Here is a 16,118-nt window from a genome sequence, read left to right on the forward strand (position 1 = left end):
GCTGCAAATGATCTCCAGGCAGGCAGACACAATCATTTCCAGTCAATGATCGGTTCAGTTGGATCAGGGGACCCAGTCCATTCCATGTAAACACAGCCCACACCATTATGAAGCCACCACCAGCTTGCACAGTGCCTTCTTGACAGCTTGGGTCCATGGCTTCATGTGGTTTAGCAGCACACGCTAACCCTACCATCACCTCTTACCAACTGAAATTGGGACTCATCTGACCGAGCCACGGTTTTGCAGTGATCTAGGGTCCACTTGATATGGCCACGAGCCCAGGAGAGGCGATGCAGATGATGTCGTGCTGTTAGCAAAGACACTCGTGTTGGTCGTGTGCTGCCATAGCCCAATAACACCAAATTTTGCTGCATTGTCCTAACGGATATGTTCATTGCATGTCCCACATTGATTTCACACAGTGTTGCTTGTCTGTTAGCAGTGAAAATTCTATGCAAACACTGCTGCTCTTGGTTTTTAAGTGAAAGATATTGACCACTGCTTTGTCCTTGGTTAGAAGTCATACCTTAAATTTGGTATTCTCAGCATACTCTTGACTCTGTGGTTCGCAGAATATTGATTTCCAAAATGGAATGTCCCATACGTCTAGCTCCAACTACCGTTCCGCGTTCAAAGTCTGTTAATTCCCATTGTGCGGCCATAATCACATCGGGAACCTTTTCACATGAATCACCTGAGTACAAACGACAGCTATGCCAATGCACTGCCCCTTTATATCTTGTGTATGCGACATTACCACCATTTGTATATGTGTATATCGCTATGACGTGACTTTTTGTCACCTCAGCGTAAATCACCACAATCTTTTGTGGCTGATAAACCAATGCATCTTGGAGGCTGTGACACACCATGCAAATTTCAACTATACAGAGTATTTTTGTCTTTAATAGAGCTGCTGTAAATATCAGCTCCATCACGTACTCTAGATTTTCAACAGTGAACTCTTTAGTGGCATGTACCTGGTTTCATGAATGCGTGCCTCAATGCAATCTCATAAAGCAGATAGCTCACTTTCCTGATGTAAGCAACAAACACCACTTGCTAACAGCACCATATGTATGCTTACTGTCAGTGTTGAGGGCACTGTAGCTGTGATTGGGCTCTGTTTCATCACATTGTTTCGTATGGTATGTCTTCTTCTTCTTTTTCTTTAACTTCCATTGAACACTCTATCTGTGATAATTCATGTTCTGTTTATTGCTAGTTTCTTGGTTGCAGGTTTTACTAAGACAAAACCTGTTTTATACATTTGTCCTATTGTGCTCATGGTGTTCATTTACTTTCTAATTGTTAGCAATGTCTAGATTATCATGGACTCTGACTGAATAAAATTATTTTCCATTACAAAAGTTTTTGTTAGTGTACAAAGTAACGTATGTGCAATGTGAATTTCAGTACTAAAAATGAAATAATGGAATGTGATCTCTGTCGGTATCTGTTGTATATACAGTTTACTTCTGTAACTACCATTATCAATAGGAGAAATGTTTGGGAATGTGACGAGTCTCATGATTAAGCCTGGAAGTTGTAGTTGCTTGTTACATGTTGCTTAGAGGGAAGGAGTGCCATAAGAGAATTTTGTACACTTGTAAACATGTTATTACAAAATAATACAAATGTCTAAAATAAGAACATTCTAGTTCCATTTATTATACCACTTCTTCTTCTTACAGAAGCTAACAAATTTTTAAAAAAGTACATTTTCAGACTCAAAAATCTGAAATATAAAAGCTGCATTTATGATAATCTCATGTTATTTTACTACACTATGTATTTTTCCTAATACGTAAAATACGAAGCCTAAAAGTTAGAAAAATACCATAGTCTTCACAAGTAGTTTGTACATTGGTGAAGCAGTAAGTGGTGTTTCCATCAGTTACTATAAATTCTATATCTTTTTATTTTGTTATCATAATGTTTCTAGATGCTTTAAATGGAAATGAGATGCACAGGTTTTATCAGTTTTTTAAGATGAGAATAAATGCAGTGACCTTACACCATAAAAGTTCCTTACAGTTGGTAATTTTGCAGTTTTCTATGTAGAATACTGCAGTCATCAAACAGTCCAGACTTCAGTTCTTACATGGTGTTATAAGAAAAGAACCACTTTAAAAGCTTAAATGTGTGTGGTGCTGCTTCTTCACAGTCATAATTATCATACCTAACATACTGTGCATCTTGTAACAGGAAAGTACCATCAGATTCTACTATCTAAGAACTTCTGATTGGCTCAAAAAGATCAGCTCTTCTTTCAATACTCACATGTTAATAATGTGTACAATCTCTCCCTACATTGCATGGGCAATAAGACATTATTTATTCAAGAATAAAAACATATCACTGTTCAACGTCTCCAGTACCTGTCGAATCTGGTACAACAAAACAAAGAAGGTAAGTGTCATACATGGAGCGCGCGCACACACACACACACACACACACACACAAAGAGAGAGAGAATCTCATCACGCAGTACATGCGTCTAAAAGGCTATGGACTTGGTGTTGCACCAACAGTCAACATATCAGGCAACAGATACAGCTGTGGGCGAGGGAGTTTCCCCACTATAGGTGCTAGTACTTGCTAAGAAGTTTTGTAGAGATAGAAGCTTTCTGGGAGCTGGCATCTGCCTGCGGATCCTCCTGCGTAGGCTGTTCCCACGCTTTGTTGTAACCTTCTCATGACTACAGTCTCTTGTAAGTGTAACACATGGATCTCCAGTTTCTGACTCTGTATTGTCCAAACTATTCAGTGACAGTGTTCCCCTGTTTGCCTCAGTCTCTCTTACAAGTAGTGGGTTGGAGAGATTGAGCTCTCCCTCTGGTACAGATCCTTCTCCCAATTCTGTTCCTCCCATGTCTCCACAGCCTGTGTTGAAGTTGCATTGTTTCTCTGAAGAAGCTCCAGCTGCTGTTAACTCGTTCTGCTCCCAGTCACCGTCCAAAGATTCGTCACCAGTGGCAACCATTCTGGGGACCCTCGGTCTGCCAGTCACAGCTTTCTGTCTGGAGCTCTGCAGCCTGCGCCGGGATCCACGGCGGTGAGTGTTACTGGAACGCTTCGGTTCCCTGCCTCTTCTGTCCTGCAGCCACTGGAATATGGTTCGAGCATACTTTGTGATCCATTCTTGGTCCGCTTCCAGCTCCTCAAGTGTATCAGTAACTACTGTATCATTTGGGTAGTTTCTTGCCAGCGACAGGGCCTGAAACAATGTGCAAAAAAAAAAAAAAAAAAAAAAAAAATTAAATAATAGCATAACGTATTTTCTATATTGTCAGAGCAGTGGTAAGAAGGAAGTTGCCTTACAGTGTCAAGTATCAGAAAATAAATTAGCATCTGACTGGGTTACTGGAGCATTGTGTGTTCTACAAGGTTTCTTATTTGGGCCACTTCTCCCCCTGATGTTCAATGCTGGCCATTAAAATTGCAGAACCGTGAATGTCGTATGCAACAAACATCAAGTTGGTACAATCTGGCATGAAGTATGCTACATGACTGGATAAGAAAAATGATCTGCATTTCAGTGCGACCACACAAAATAGGTAGGAGTAACACCACCTACTTTGTACAGTGAGGTGACAAGAGTCATGGCATAAAGCAGTTGGAAGTCACCTGCACAAATGTTCAACCATGCTGCCTCTATACCAGTCCATAATTACGAAAATGTTGCCAGTGCACAATTTTGTGCATAACAGTGGCCCGCAGACATGGTGCATTGTCATCCATAAAAATTTTGTCACTTTTTGGGAACGTGAAGTCCATGAATGGCTGAAAATGGTCTGCAAGCAGCCGAATGGTCAGTTCAGTTGGACCAGAGGACCAAGTGCAATCCATGTAAACACAGCCCACACCATTATGGAGCCACCACGAGCTTGCACAGTGCCTTGTTGACAACTCGGGCCTCGGAATACTGAACTCCCTAATGATATTCGAAATGGGCCGTCTCGTGTGTCTAGCTCCAACTACCATTCGGCATTCAAAGTCTGTTAATTCCCGTCGTGCGGCCATAATCACGTTGGAAACATTTTCATGTGACTCATCTGGGTATAAATGACACTGGCCCTTTACACCTTGTGTATGCGATACTACCGCCATCTGTATGTGTGCATTGACTCTTGTCACCTCAGTGTATAAAGAAAGATTATGCTGTGGGTTTCACATTCAGAAATCATCACATTTGAATGTTGATGATGTGATTGGAATTGTACTTCATGTAAGATGGAGAAACATCTACCAGTGTTAGAACTAACAGCAGCAGAATCGCTGCCTATCGAGACATTGTGATATTGCTGTCCGCGTTGATTCAAATACCATGACCATCGTCCAAATACGGAATCTATGGAGTCAGGAGGGCCACACTCAACACCATATAGGATATCAACGACCACATGTGACCAGCATCGGAGAGGATAGACATTGTTCGCTCAGCCAGTCAGGGTATTACAGCAATGTTATGTACTTTGAGTCAAGAAATGGGCTTGTTTGGAACAAAACAAGTTTTCAAACAGACAGTGTGATGATGTCTGGGGCACTACAGACCGTCAGCATGATGATCATAGTTTTAACTTCCTTTGACGTGGCAGCAGAGATGGAACCAACAACTACACTGAGTGTAGGAGTGGCACCACGACACTTCTTCAAACGAGTCACAGTTCTGGTTACAGTGTCTCGATGGAAGTGCCCACATGTGTGGATGAATGAGAGAGAGAGAAGAGAAGAGAGAGAGAGAGAGAGAGAGAGAGAGAGAGAGAGAGAGAGAGAGAGAGAGTGTGTGTGTGTGTGTGTGTGTGTGTGTGTGTGTGTGTGTGTTGTGTGTGTGTGTGTGTCAGCCGCTACACTTCTAATTCTCTGTATCAAAATATCAGGTCATGCATTGCCAAGAGTTTTGGCATGCCACCACTCACCAACCACTACGACTGATGAGCTCTGGCATGTATCTGAAATTGAATAACAAACCCATATCTGTCATCCAAGCTCAGATTGAATCGATACCCAACTAGATAAAGACATTGTTGCTGCCAGGTGCAAATTTCGCACCATTTATATCCTCGAATCAGCTACAAGTTCAGCCATGTAACCTTTCTGCTATGCTGTATATGCACAATAAGAAAATTTTCATATATGGTATCCTACCTGATGTCGCGGTTATTATGGCCAACAGTGTACATTAATGATTTGATATTAACTGTAGTGGATAACTTTAAAACAGTTTTGCTTGCAGATGATGCGATGGTTGAACTGATGAAAATGCAGAAGTGATAATAACTTCTTTATTAACTGATCTAGTTAGTTCAGATTGCACAGATAGGGTGATTCTCCCTCTATAGGCTACAGATGTTTCTGTTTTCTGTTTACTTACAGCTGAAATATGGATTTCTAGTAGATGTTACATTACATCATAGAGCCATTGACAAATAAGAGCTGCAGCCAGATCAACATCCACGGAAGACTACAGAACGTGTGTGCAGAGATAACATCATCCACAAGAACAATGTACACATGGGGATGAAAAAAAATTATAGGAGGGGAAGCCAACTTTTAAGACAAACAGACAAACAGTGCCATGTGAGAGTGGATGGATGTCCCACAAACCGTGATCTTAACACACAGTTAAAGTGTGCATGTAGAAGATGGTGAAAACCTTATCAGAATGTGATAGAAGTGATAGAAATGGGCTGTTGACTCCCAATTTGAGGGGAGGAAGGATGAGAGTTTGCTCTGATCTGTTTTACACTCCTTTTTTTTTTTTTTTTTTTTTTTTTTTTTTTGTGTCATCAGTCTCCTGACTGGTTTGATGTGGCCCACCACAATTTCCTCTCCTACGCCAGTCTCTTCATCTCAGAGTAGCACTTGCAACCTACATACTCAATTATATGCTGGATGTATTCCAATCTCTGTCTTCTTCTATGGTTTTTGCCCTCTACAGCTCCATCTACTACCATGCAAGTCATTCCCCTATGCCTCAATACATGTCCCTTCTCCTTGTCAGTGTGTTCCACATAGTCCTTTCATCTGCTATTCTGCGCAGAACCTCCTCATTCATTACTTTACCAGTCCACCTTATTTTCAGCATTCATCTGCAGCACCATGTCTCAAATGCTACGATTCTCTTCTGTTCCGGTTTTCCCACATTCAATGTGTCACGCATTATAAACCAATAAAAACATTTCTAACCAATTTTGTGACAGCTGGTGACACTGGAGCTAATCCCTATTACCTAGAAACGAATGTTCACCCCATGAGAGTGCGTTATTCCTTTTCTTTAAGGTATAGGAAGAGTAGGGCTAGTGATCAGCACAGAAAGTTATGAAGACTCTTTTTGGGGTCATATAAGCACCACTCTTCTTGATTTTCTGCAACACATCTGCACCAAAAATAATCAGCGGTATGCCAAAATATACATACATTTTAGAGAATCCAGTAAGAGGAAAAATGCACAAGAATGTGTTAACTATAACAAAGCGTGACAAATCTAAACTTGGACTAGCCTGTGGTTCCCATCCTTCATATACTCTGGATACAACTCCTTCAGACATCTATTTTCTGGGCCAGTTGAGGACTACCTCGAGGGAAAACTGCTTGATGACACAGAAAAGATGAAAGGGCTGCAATGTAATAGATACAATACACATGAGGGTTTTTTAATGAAAATTGGATTGGCAGATTGACCAATAAACGCAAGTACATTGTGAACAATGGAGGCTGCCATATAGAAACTGTATAGAGGAAGAACAATACGAGTAGTACATCACTTAATATAGAAGTTATGATCACTTTTGTAATACTTTTAGTAAAATATTCGTATTAGCTCAGTTCTTGCAGATAAACATCAGGTAGAAAATAACATAGAAAATCAAGTTCCCAGTTCCATATAAAACAGTGCATGTGGTTTCTTTGACACAATTCTGTTTACTCGGACATCCTAATATCAAGCAATGGTGGCTCAATTATTGAAGCGGAAGAGACCAGAGTTCTATCAGTGAGGGTCAACGGAAAGCTTATATGAAACTCTCATATTCGAGATCTCTTGCAACGAATGAATGCAGTGACATTTTCTCAATCAGCACCTGTGAGATTCTACAACTTCGCTTTGCCTACTTTTATTGTCTGTGAAAAGTGTTATGAAAGTGAACATATGGCAGAAAAACTGGTTAAATTGTTATTTAAAGAACTAAAAGAGCAAACTTTTTTGTTATAAATGTTGAAGATAGTGAATAGGAACTGCTTTCTTCAGTAAATATAATAGTTTGTTTAAGGCAAATTTTTTTACTGACAAATGGCCATTTTGTAAATTTTACAATGCGCACCTACTCATGTGACAAAAGTGAGCACACCTGCCAGAGGGTTAAGGACATAGGGCCTAACCCTAAGTTGGAGGAAACCTGTCATGAAGCGTTCAGGCAGCATCAGAGGACTGAAGGTCACAATGAAGGTGGCAGTCTTTTCAATTTCTCCATTGTTCCTACATGTCCTTTGCTTCACATTCACTATCCCTTGTGTTGCCCATTTTTGTTTGAGTTCAGCAATGTCAACATCCATAATATCACAATAGGTTACCACACCTTTGTTGGAGTTAAGGGAATTATGCAACTAAATAATGATGTCATAATCACCCAATTTCTGTGACTTCCTTTGCACAGTCAGTCTCAACCAGCAAGGAACCATTTCGCAACTGCTTGATAAACTTTATGGTACCAGCAAGCCCTTCTAAGCCTTTATGGAAATAGAAGGGAGACACTTTTTCAGATATACCCTCCTTCCTCTTGATCGCTACAAAGATATTCTGATTCATGACTCATTGAGCTCTGTTACTAATGAAAAGTTGGTTGTCAGGAGGACTAGCCTTCCTCATTCTTTTGGATGAATTGGTTTGAGTAGGTACTCCCAGATGGTACACCCATCATGCTGGGAGGAGAAGGTGAAGATTTCAAGGGTTCCATCTCTGTCCCATGAGCAGCTAGGGAAATAAGGGTCCACTCACACAGAGTGTGAGTGCCTCAGTAAGCCTTATACAACTGAGGTGCAGCAGGTTCCCAGAGGTTGCCCACTAATGACTATTCCACCTCAACAGCCATGTGTCTCATCAGCACACAGCACACCTTGGAACTGAGGTTTTTTTTTTTTACAGAGGTTTTTGCCATACTCGTGATCTGGGCAGTCAGGCCAAGATCTCCGTTCCCTGTGACACAAAATGTGACAGAGGACTGGCAGCACTTACCAGTCTCCAACTCAGAACGCCGGGGTCATCAGACCCATACCCAGTAAATGAATGCTGATCCCCTGAGGGCAGTAGTCACTCCAAAATGTTCTGTCTTCATCTAAGTAATGTCTCTGGGTGTTGTTTGGAGACACCCCTGTTTGAGCACTGTTGCTAATGGTAAACAACTGTGGTTACTAGTAATTCCCTGGATGGCTTTCCATACTTTTGTAGAGCAAGTGTAATGATTGATAGAGCCCAGGAACGCTTACCATGACCTTTTCTTATCCTCCTTAATTATGTACTGAGCCTTCGCTCTTGCAACTTGAAAGCTGTGAGACTGTCTGCTGTTGGGCTGCATTTAAACCATCTAAGAGCCATACACCTGTCCCACATTGCTCAATGGCACTCATCAGTCCGTCAAGGTACAGGTTGCCTCCTAAGGTGACATGACGACTTTGGGATGGATAATTCAGCAGCATGACAGATCACTCATGTGAAGTGGTCCACACATTCCTTGGCACTGTCATCATGTTCAAACACAGCCAGCTGGATGAATAGTGTCCAGTTACACCTGATGACCATCCATTTTGGTGACTTCTGTCCAAGCAATCCTCCATCCAATAGGTGGATTCTCAGTGGGAAGTGGTCACTGGAATGAAGGTCATCAGTTGCTTCCCTCTATGTCAAGTCTGCAAGGGCTGGAGAGCATAAAGAGAGAGGAAGAGATGGCTCAGGATGATCCATTATCAGACAAGAAATGAGTAGGGCTGCCAGTGTTGAGGATGCACAGCTCCTGAGAGATCATGAGATTCTTCAAGACACTGTCCCTGGTACAAGGATAGTTCAAACCCAGCCCCATAATGCATTATGGGCATTGAAATCACTCAGTAGGAGAAATGGGCACTGGAGTTCTGCAATAAGGCCTGTAAGAGCCTCAGATTCCATTGCATCTTGCAGAAGTATATACAGAAAGCAGATAGTAATCTTCTCAGCAATGGCTATAGCTTTTAGGTCAGTAACCAAGGGCAGAGGATTGAGGTGTGTGTTACTTACACACACAGGAACCTCTCTGTTAGCTCTGTCCCCAGTCAGATCATCCTTCTGGTGAAGGGTATAGACCAGTAGCACAGGGACATCAGTTGCTTTAAAATGTGTTTCTTGTAAACACAGACACGGGGGAAGTTCCTGTGCTAGCAGTTTCAGTTCCTCCACATGTGTCCTGAACCCATTAATGCTCCACTGTAATATGAGAGCCATCTACCATGGGGGTTGCATTTTCACGCTGTCTTTCTACCAGGGAGGTGAGCTCATAATGGGTGGAGGCTCAGTCTTGGGGCACTATGATTGCCCCAGTCTGACATCAATGTCCATTAGCTCTAAACAATAATCATGAGAGAGACATCAGAGAGGTTGAGCTGTTTGAACTGTTTATTTCCTGATTCCAGCAGTGGTGGATGCTTGACCTTTGATTTTTTGCCCTGGGTAGGCTTCGGAGCCATAACGGTGGCAGTGGTAGTGGCAGTCCTGCACATTGGACCAGACTGAACCTTTGGAGGAGCAGAGAGCTCCACATTCTCAGCTACCATGGCCTTGTCTGATGTTTTGGGAGGAAGTATGGGCTTCGAAGTAACTGCAGCAGCACATGTGCGCTGACAAACACAGGTACTAGTGCTGACACTAGCAACCGCCATTTGTATAGCAGCATTGGTTTTCTGCACCGGCTATTTAACAACTGAAGCAAAGGAGGCAGCCAACATGGGGGGGGGGGGGCATGGCTTATAAATTTTTTTGGAATCACCATAGGGGATCCGTTCTTCAAGACAGACACAGTTGTCCCTACTCCATACAGGGTGAGCCCCAGCCACTGAAAAATTCACACCTTTGGAAGAGATGAACCTCCAACACCTTCATGGGCAGCCTTACCACATTTCCCACAAGAGGCTTATCCCTTACATCTAAGAGTGATGTACCCAAATCACTGGTATTTAAAATGGCTCATTGGATTAGAGCATTGGACTGCACAGTTAGCTCTGGGAGTTTCATGCTATTAAAAGTGAGGATGAACAAGTCAGATTTGATTAGATCACCTTCCACCCTTTTCATTATATTTTGCACGTCTACAATGCCTTCTTGGGCTCACCCTACTTTCAGGTCTTCATTGGGGATGTTTGCCAGCTCCCTGCACATCAAAACACCATTACTGTAGTTTAAGGTGGCATGGAGCTTACTCTCAATGGAATATTCCCCAAGGATTTTGGCTTGCTGCAGGTTTATCAGTTGTTGGAAACTTGAGGTTTTGACAACAGAATCCCATTCTGCACCCACTTAACAGTTTTTAATGTACCTGCAATTTTCTGTAAACCCTTTTGAATGTAAAAAGGTGAGACTTTTTCAAAGCTTCCCTCTTTCCTTTTAACTAATAAAAACGCTCTCTGATTATCAACATGCATTCTGTTACTATAGATACTAGAATTTTGAAACATCCTTGAATCTGAAGTACTGGCTACATGAGCCCTCTCATTTGATTGAGTGTTGGTACCTACTAGCAGCCCAACCATTTTACTGGGAGGAGGAAGAGAAAATTTCAAAGGATCTATCTTGGCCCCATGAGCAACTATGTAAATAAAAGTCCATCTAGACAGAGCCCTGTGTGCCTCGGTAAGCCTTATACAACTGAGATACAGCAAGTTCTCCATAGGTTGCCAGCTAACAACTGTTCCACCTCAATAGCTGTTCAGCTGAACAGTTTGCAGCACACATTGAGATTGAGGGATTTTTTATAGATGTTTTTACCATCCTCACAATTTTGGCACTCAAGCCAAGATCCCCATTCCCTGTCACACACAATGTTCTATCACCATGCCACATGGTCATTGCTAAAGCATGTTATGAGCTTATGGTGAGTCCCCAACTCAGGAACCCCAAGGTCACCAAATCCATACCCAGCAAGTGAATGCTGAGCCCCTGAGGGTGTAGTCTGGTGTTGACTTTACCCACTTCTATAGATTAACATGGCTGTTCCATGTTATATTGGTTAATATGTAATATTCATTTTTGCTTTGTAACTGGTTACTATGCATGTGTACAAAGGGCTTCTGGTTCTTCATTATCTTATTGCACAGCAGAGAGAAAAGGCAGGCTTAAGTAAACAACCAAAGCAAAGGATAAGAAAACAATACACACATACAGACTATATGTAAGACATTCAATAACTTTAGGGGAGTTTGGGGTTAACTGAACTGTGGGATTAATTGAACCATCACATTAATTAACAATTCGAGAGGTAAAATTATCCTTTGGTGCCATTAAGTTGTTGCCTTGCAGATGCAGGTTTGTTTGTGTGTGTGTGTGTGTGTGTGTGTGTGTGTGTGTGTGTGTGTGTGTGTGTGTGTGTGTGTGTGTGTGTGTGTGTGTGTTTTAGTAGACAGTTTTGTTTGTTTAAGTTTAGTGTTTATTGCTTTATGATACTCCATGAAATATAAGCTGTGCATGGAGCCATTTTCCCATTATTTTGAAGGTTTCTGACAAAGTGAAGGTGGAGTTAACTGGGGTGCTGGAGTTACGTGGAGTGATTCAGTTAACTCCAGAAAGTTGCTCTTGAAGGAATATAATGAATAATTTCGTAGGAACACCTGCCTGTGCCCCCAAAACTACCATATAAGACATTACAGCCTTGTAGGGATAGTGTATCCTTGGTTTTTACCATCTCCACCAATTTGAAAGACTTTAGTGTCAGTGGTATTGAACTTCAACATATTTACTCAACAAGATTTTTTTTTTGTCATTATACGTAACAGACAGAGCTCTACCAGTTCAGCAACAAACAGTAGATAACTCACTGGCAGAAGATACAAGCAAACCTTCAGATGACAATACTGAAAATTTTGGGACTCAGACAAGATTAGCTAACAGAAATTACACATCCTGTACATGTTTGGTCCTATTCTACGATTGGTGTAAGTTGGTTGGTTGGTTAATTTGGGGGAGGGGACCAAACAGCAAGGTCATTAGTCCATAAGATGACAGAAATCAAGGGAGGAACAACACAGAACACAGTATAGTAAAGGGGAAGGGATAATGTGCAAATAAAGAAGGAAAAGGAATGTCAAGGGAGCAGGAAGAGGAAAGAACAGGAGGGGTTGGGTTGAGATGGGGTGTGCTGGGGTGTCATAGAAATGCTGCACACAGTGGGGCACCAACACCACCAACAACCTGCCCCAACACCCACACCATACCACTATCATAATATAGTGGGTACAACACCAGAGGAAGAATACACAAGAAATGAGGAAATAAAACAGGACAATAGACCAGATGAAATCTAGGGAAAAGGTGGGGAGAACCTGGCCAGTGGGGAGGTGAGATCAAGGTCTCCATGACCAATGCCTACACTAACTGAGAGATTCAAATTCCAGTGTAAAATTCAAGGAGAGTACATACCACTTTCACAAAGAAAATCTAGCACAGACTTAAATTTGCAAGTGTCATCCACTAATGCCTGGGACAAGAAAGGTGGGAGGGCATATTTAGTGCAAAGAACTAAAAGGGGGGGGGGGGGGGGGCAGTCCATGCAAGATATGAATCAGCATGATGGGAACCCTACTAAAGGGATGGGGGGGGGGGGGCTCATTGCAGGGTAAAAAACCATAGGTCAACCTAGTACGGCCAATACAAAGATGGCAGAGGATTTCTCACTGGGAAAGGCAGAGGGAAGAATGCCACATGGTGGAAGTCTTCTTCATGACCCGAAGTTTATTAGACAGAGGTGTACCCTCCCAAGAGTCAGCCCACAATTGAGAAAAATGGGATTTGATATTTGATAGCCTGAATGACACTCATTGTGTCCATACATAAAAAACTCAAGTGATTGAGGGCTTTTTAATGAAGCAGAGGGCCCAGTGGATAGCCATCAGTTCTGCAGAAAACATCCCGTGTGTGGCAGGCAAGAGATGGTGTTCCATACCAACAGAAGATGTGATGGCATATCCCACATGATTGCTCGATTTAGGGCCATTGGTGTAAAAAACAATGGCATCCTGAAACACCTGTAAGAACATTCAGAACAAGCAATGGAACACCATTGGAGTGACTGAGGCTTTTGGACCCCGGAAAAGAGCCATCCAAATATGTGGCTAAGGAACTAACAAAGGGGGATGGCCATAGGTGTAAAAAACAATTGCATCCTGAAACTCCTATAAGAACATTCAGAACAAACAAAAGAACACCAATGGAGCGATAGGGGCTTTAGGATCCTGGAAAAGATCCATCAAAATCTGTGACCAAGGAACTAACAAAGGGGAATGGTCTGGAGAGAACTTGGGGAAGAGTACAAGAAGGGGAGATGGAAGTCGTGGCAGAGAGAAGTGAGGCAGAGCCCAAGTGGTAAAGCCACCTAAGGGAGGGCAGGGTGCAGGTGACAGCCCAAAACTGTGAAAACAATAGAATAGCTGAGTTAGGAGAGGTTAGCAGTGGAACAGTGCAGTGATGGCATAGGAAACCAAGAGCTGAGAATGTCAAATTGGAAGAGAAGGGATCCCCATGTCAACCAGACAGGTTAAATGCATACCACGATAGTGAACAGGGTCTAAGAGGTGCAGTGTGGAAGGGATAGCTGATCCATAAACTTGACAATCATAGTCCAGATGAGACAAAACTAATGCCCAGTTGGCACTCCAAGAGGTATTGGCAAGGAAACAAAGATCATAGAGTTTATGAAAACAGCTAACCTTCAGATGGCGGCTTTGGGGCAACCAAATAAGCTTGTTGTTAAAAAGAAGATCCAAGAAACAGAACTGGGGGACCACAGTCAGGCATTGAGGTCGATCAAGATGAATTGTAGTATGGCAACCAAAATGCATGACTGTCGACCTAAGGGGAGATAACTGAAAACTGTGCAAGAGTGTCCACATGGAAGCACATCAGGTGGGAGACTGAAGCTGTTATTCCACAGGGGTCACTGAGTGGGAGTTAGCTCAAATACATAAATCATCCACATAGAGAGCAGGGATGACCAATGATCCACCAGAGGCCACAAGTCCATTAATAGTGATGAGAAAAAGAAGGACAGTTAACATGGAGTCCTATGGAATGCCATTCTCCTGGGTCTGCAGAGAGCTGATAACAGTGCCAATCTGCACACTGAACGATGGATGGAACAGGAAGCGGCAAATAAAAACTGGGATTGGGCCCCAAAGACCTCACTCATGGAGCATAAGGATGATGTGATGGCACCAAGCTGTGTCATAGGCCTTATGAAGGTTGAAGAAATCTGTGACAAGATGGCCATGCTGAGAAAAGGCCTGTCAAACAGCAGTTTCCCACTGAAGCAGATGATGGATTGGAGACCGTTCCTCCAGAAAGCAACACTGGTAAGGAGATAAAATATCCTGAGATTCAAGGACCCAATTGAGCCAACAAGTCACCATCTGTTCTAGTAGCTTCCAAGGGATATTGGTCAGGCTGACTGAGCAGTAACTGTTAAGGGGTGATAGATCGCCGCCAGGCTTAAGGACAGGAACCACAATATTGTCTCTAAATTGAGAGGGGAAAAGTGCCTTGGAGTGAAATATGGTTAAATGCTTGGAGGATATATTGGGGTTGATAAGGATTGAGGTGTTGAAGCAATTGTTTATGGATGGAATCAGGGCCAAGAGCTGAATCATGGGAAGAAGAGAGGGCCAGAAGAAACTCCCATTCATTCAGTAAAAGGTGCATTGTAGGATTCAGCTTGACAAGGGGTGAAACATAAGCATGAAACTTCAGCCTGCTGTTCCCAGAGGAGCAAGGCAGCTGGATATGAGGCTGATGCTGATGCTGCCACAAAATGGGTCACGAGGTGTTTTGTGAGAACTGATAGATATGAACAAAGGCCACCTGGAAGGGCAAGGCTTTGAATGGGAGACTGCCACTGACAACCTTGGAGGCTGCGGAGTGTAGCCTGCTCATGGTGAAGGGACATAAGGACCTTAGAGAGGAGACCAACTGTTCCCAACACACCTGTTTGCTCTGTTTGACTAAATAATGGGTTTTGGCTTAAAGGTGTTTAAAGGTAATAAGACTGGTGTAGGATAGGTGCCGCTTCAGATGTTGTGAGGCATGATGATGATCACTGATAGTGGTGTCAATGGCCGTGCTCCACCACAGAATTGGCTGACGGTGAACGGGGCCAGTCAAATGGGGAACGGCAATGCCAGCAGAGTGGATTACCTTATAGGTCAGATCAAGAACGAATTCATCAATACAACCTTACAAAAAAGGTAGAAACATGACCTGGGAGGTATACAGAGGCTAATCAGCATGATGGAAAGCCTAGCAGGGTAACCTAGACATCGGGAGGCAGGAAGGGAATGAGAGAATCAATGGTAAGTGGTCACTATCACAGAGGTCACTGTGTTGTGACCAGTGTAAGGAAGGAAGAAGGGGAGGGGAAGAAAGTGAAAGATTAATGGCAGCAAAAGTCCCATATGTGGCACTAAAATGAGTAGAGGGACCATCATTAAGAAGGTATAGCTCATGGTCTGCAACAAATGGCCAATGTGGAGCATCCAGCTAGATGAAAAAGCATTGCCACACAATGGGTGATGGGCATTAAAATCTGCAAGGAGGAGGAAGGGAGAGGGGACTTGCTGAAGGAGGGCAGGTAAGGCAGCAGATGTAGGTGGCCTCCCTGGAGGGGGGTAGAGATTGCATACTGTGACTGCAGAGTCCAAGCGGACCTGAACAGCAACTGCTTCCAATGGGGTATGAAGTGGGATCCATGTCCTAACATTATCCATATGGAGCAATGTGCAGACACCACCAGAAGGCCTCAAAGGCCTGACTGAATTCCAGCAGACAGCACAAGACCTACAAAGGGTCAGTGAGTGAGCATCAGTAAAATTATATTCAAGGAGAATGA

General features: G+C 42.8%; 1 protein-coding gene across 1 annotated transcript in view; it reads right to left on the bottom strand.

The window, feature by feature from the left end:
* Positions 1–1,645: 1,645 nt before the first annotated feature.
* The window catches only part of LOC126183641 (uncharacterized), a 449,828-nt gene continuing 435,355 nt past the window's right edge, over positions 1,646–16,118 (bottom strand). The window contains exon 15 of the mRNA XM_049925781.1: positions 1,646–3,223. Coding sequence (XP_049781738.1) covers positions 2,546–3,223 — 678 coding nt within the window. The 3' untranslated portion in view covers positions 1,646–2,545. The remainder of the gene's footprint in view (positions 3,224–16,118) is intronic.

Source organism: Schistocerca cancellata, chromosome 4 (genome assembly GCF_023864275.1).
Source record: "Schistocerca cancellata isolate TAMUIC-IGC-003103 chromosome 4, iqSchCanc2.1, whole genome shotgun sequence".
Taxonomy (NCBI): domain Eukaryota; kingdom Metazoa; phylum Arthropoda; class Insecta; order Orthoptera; family Acrididae; genus Schistocerca; species Schistocerca cancellata.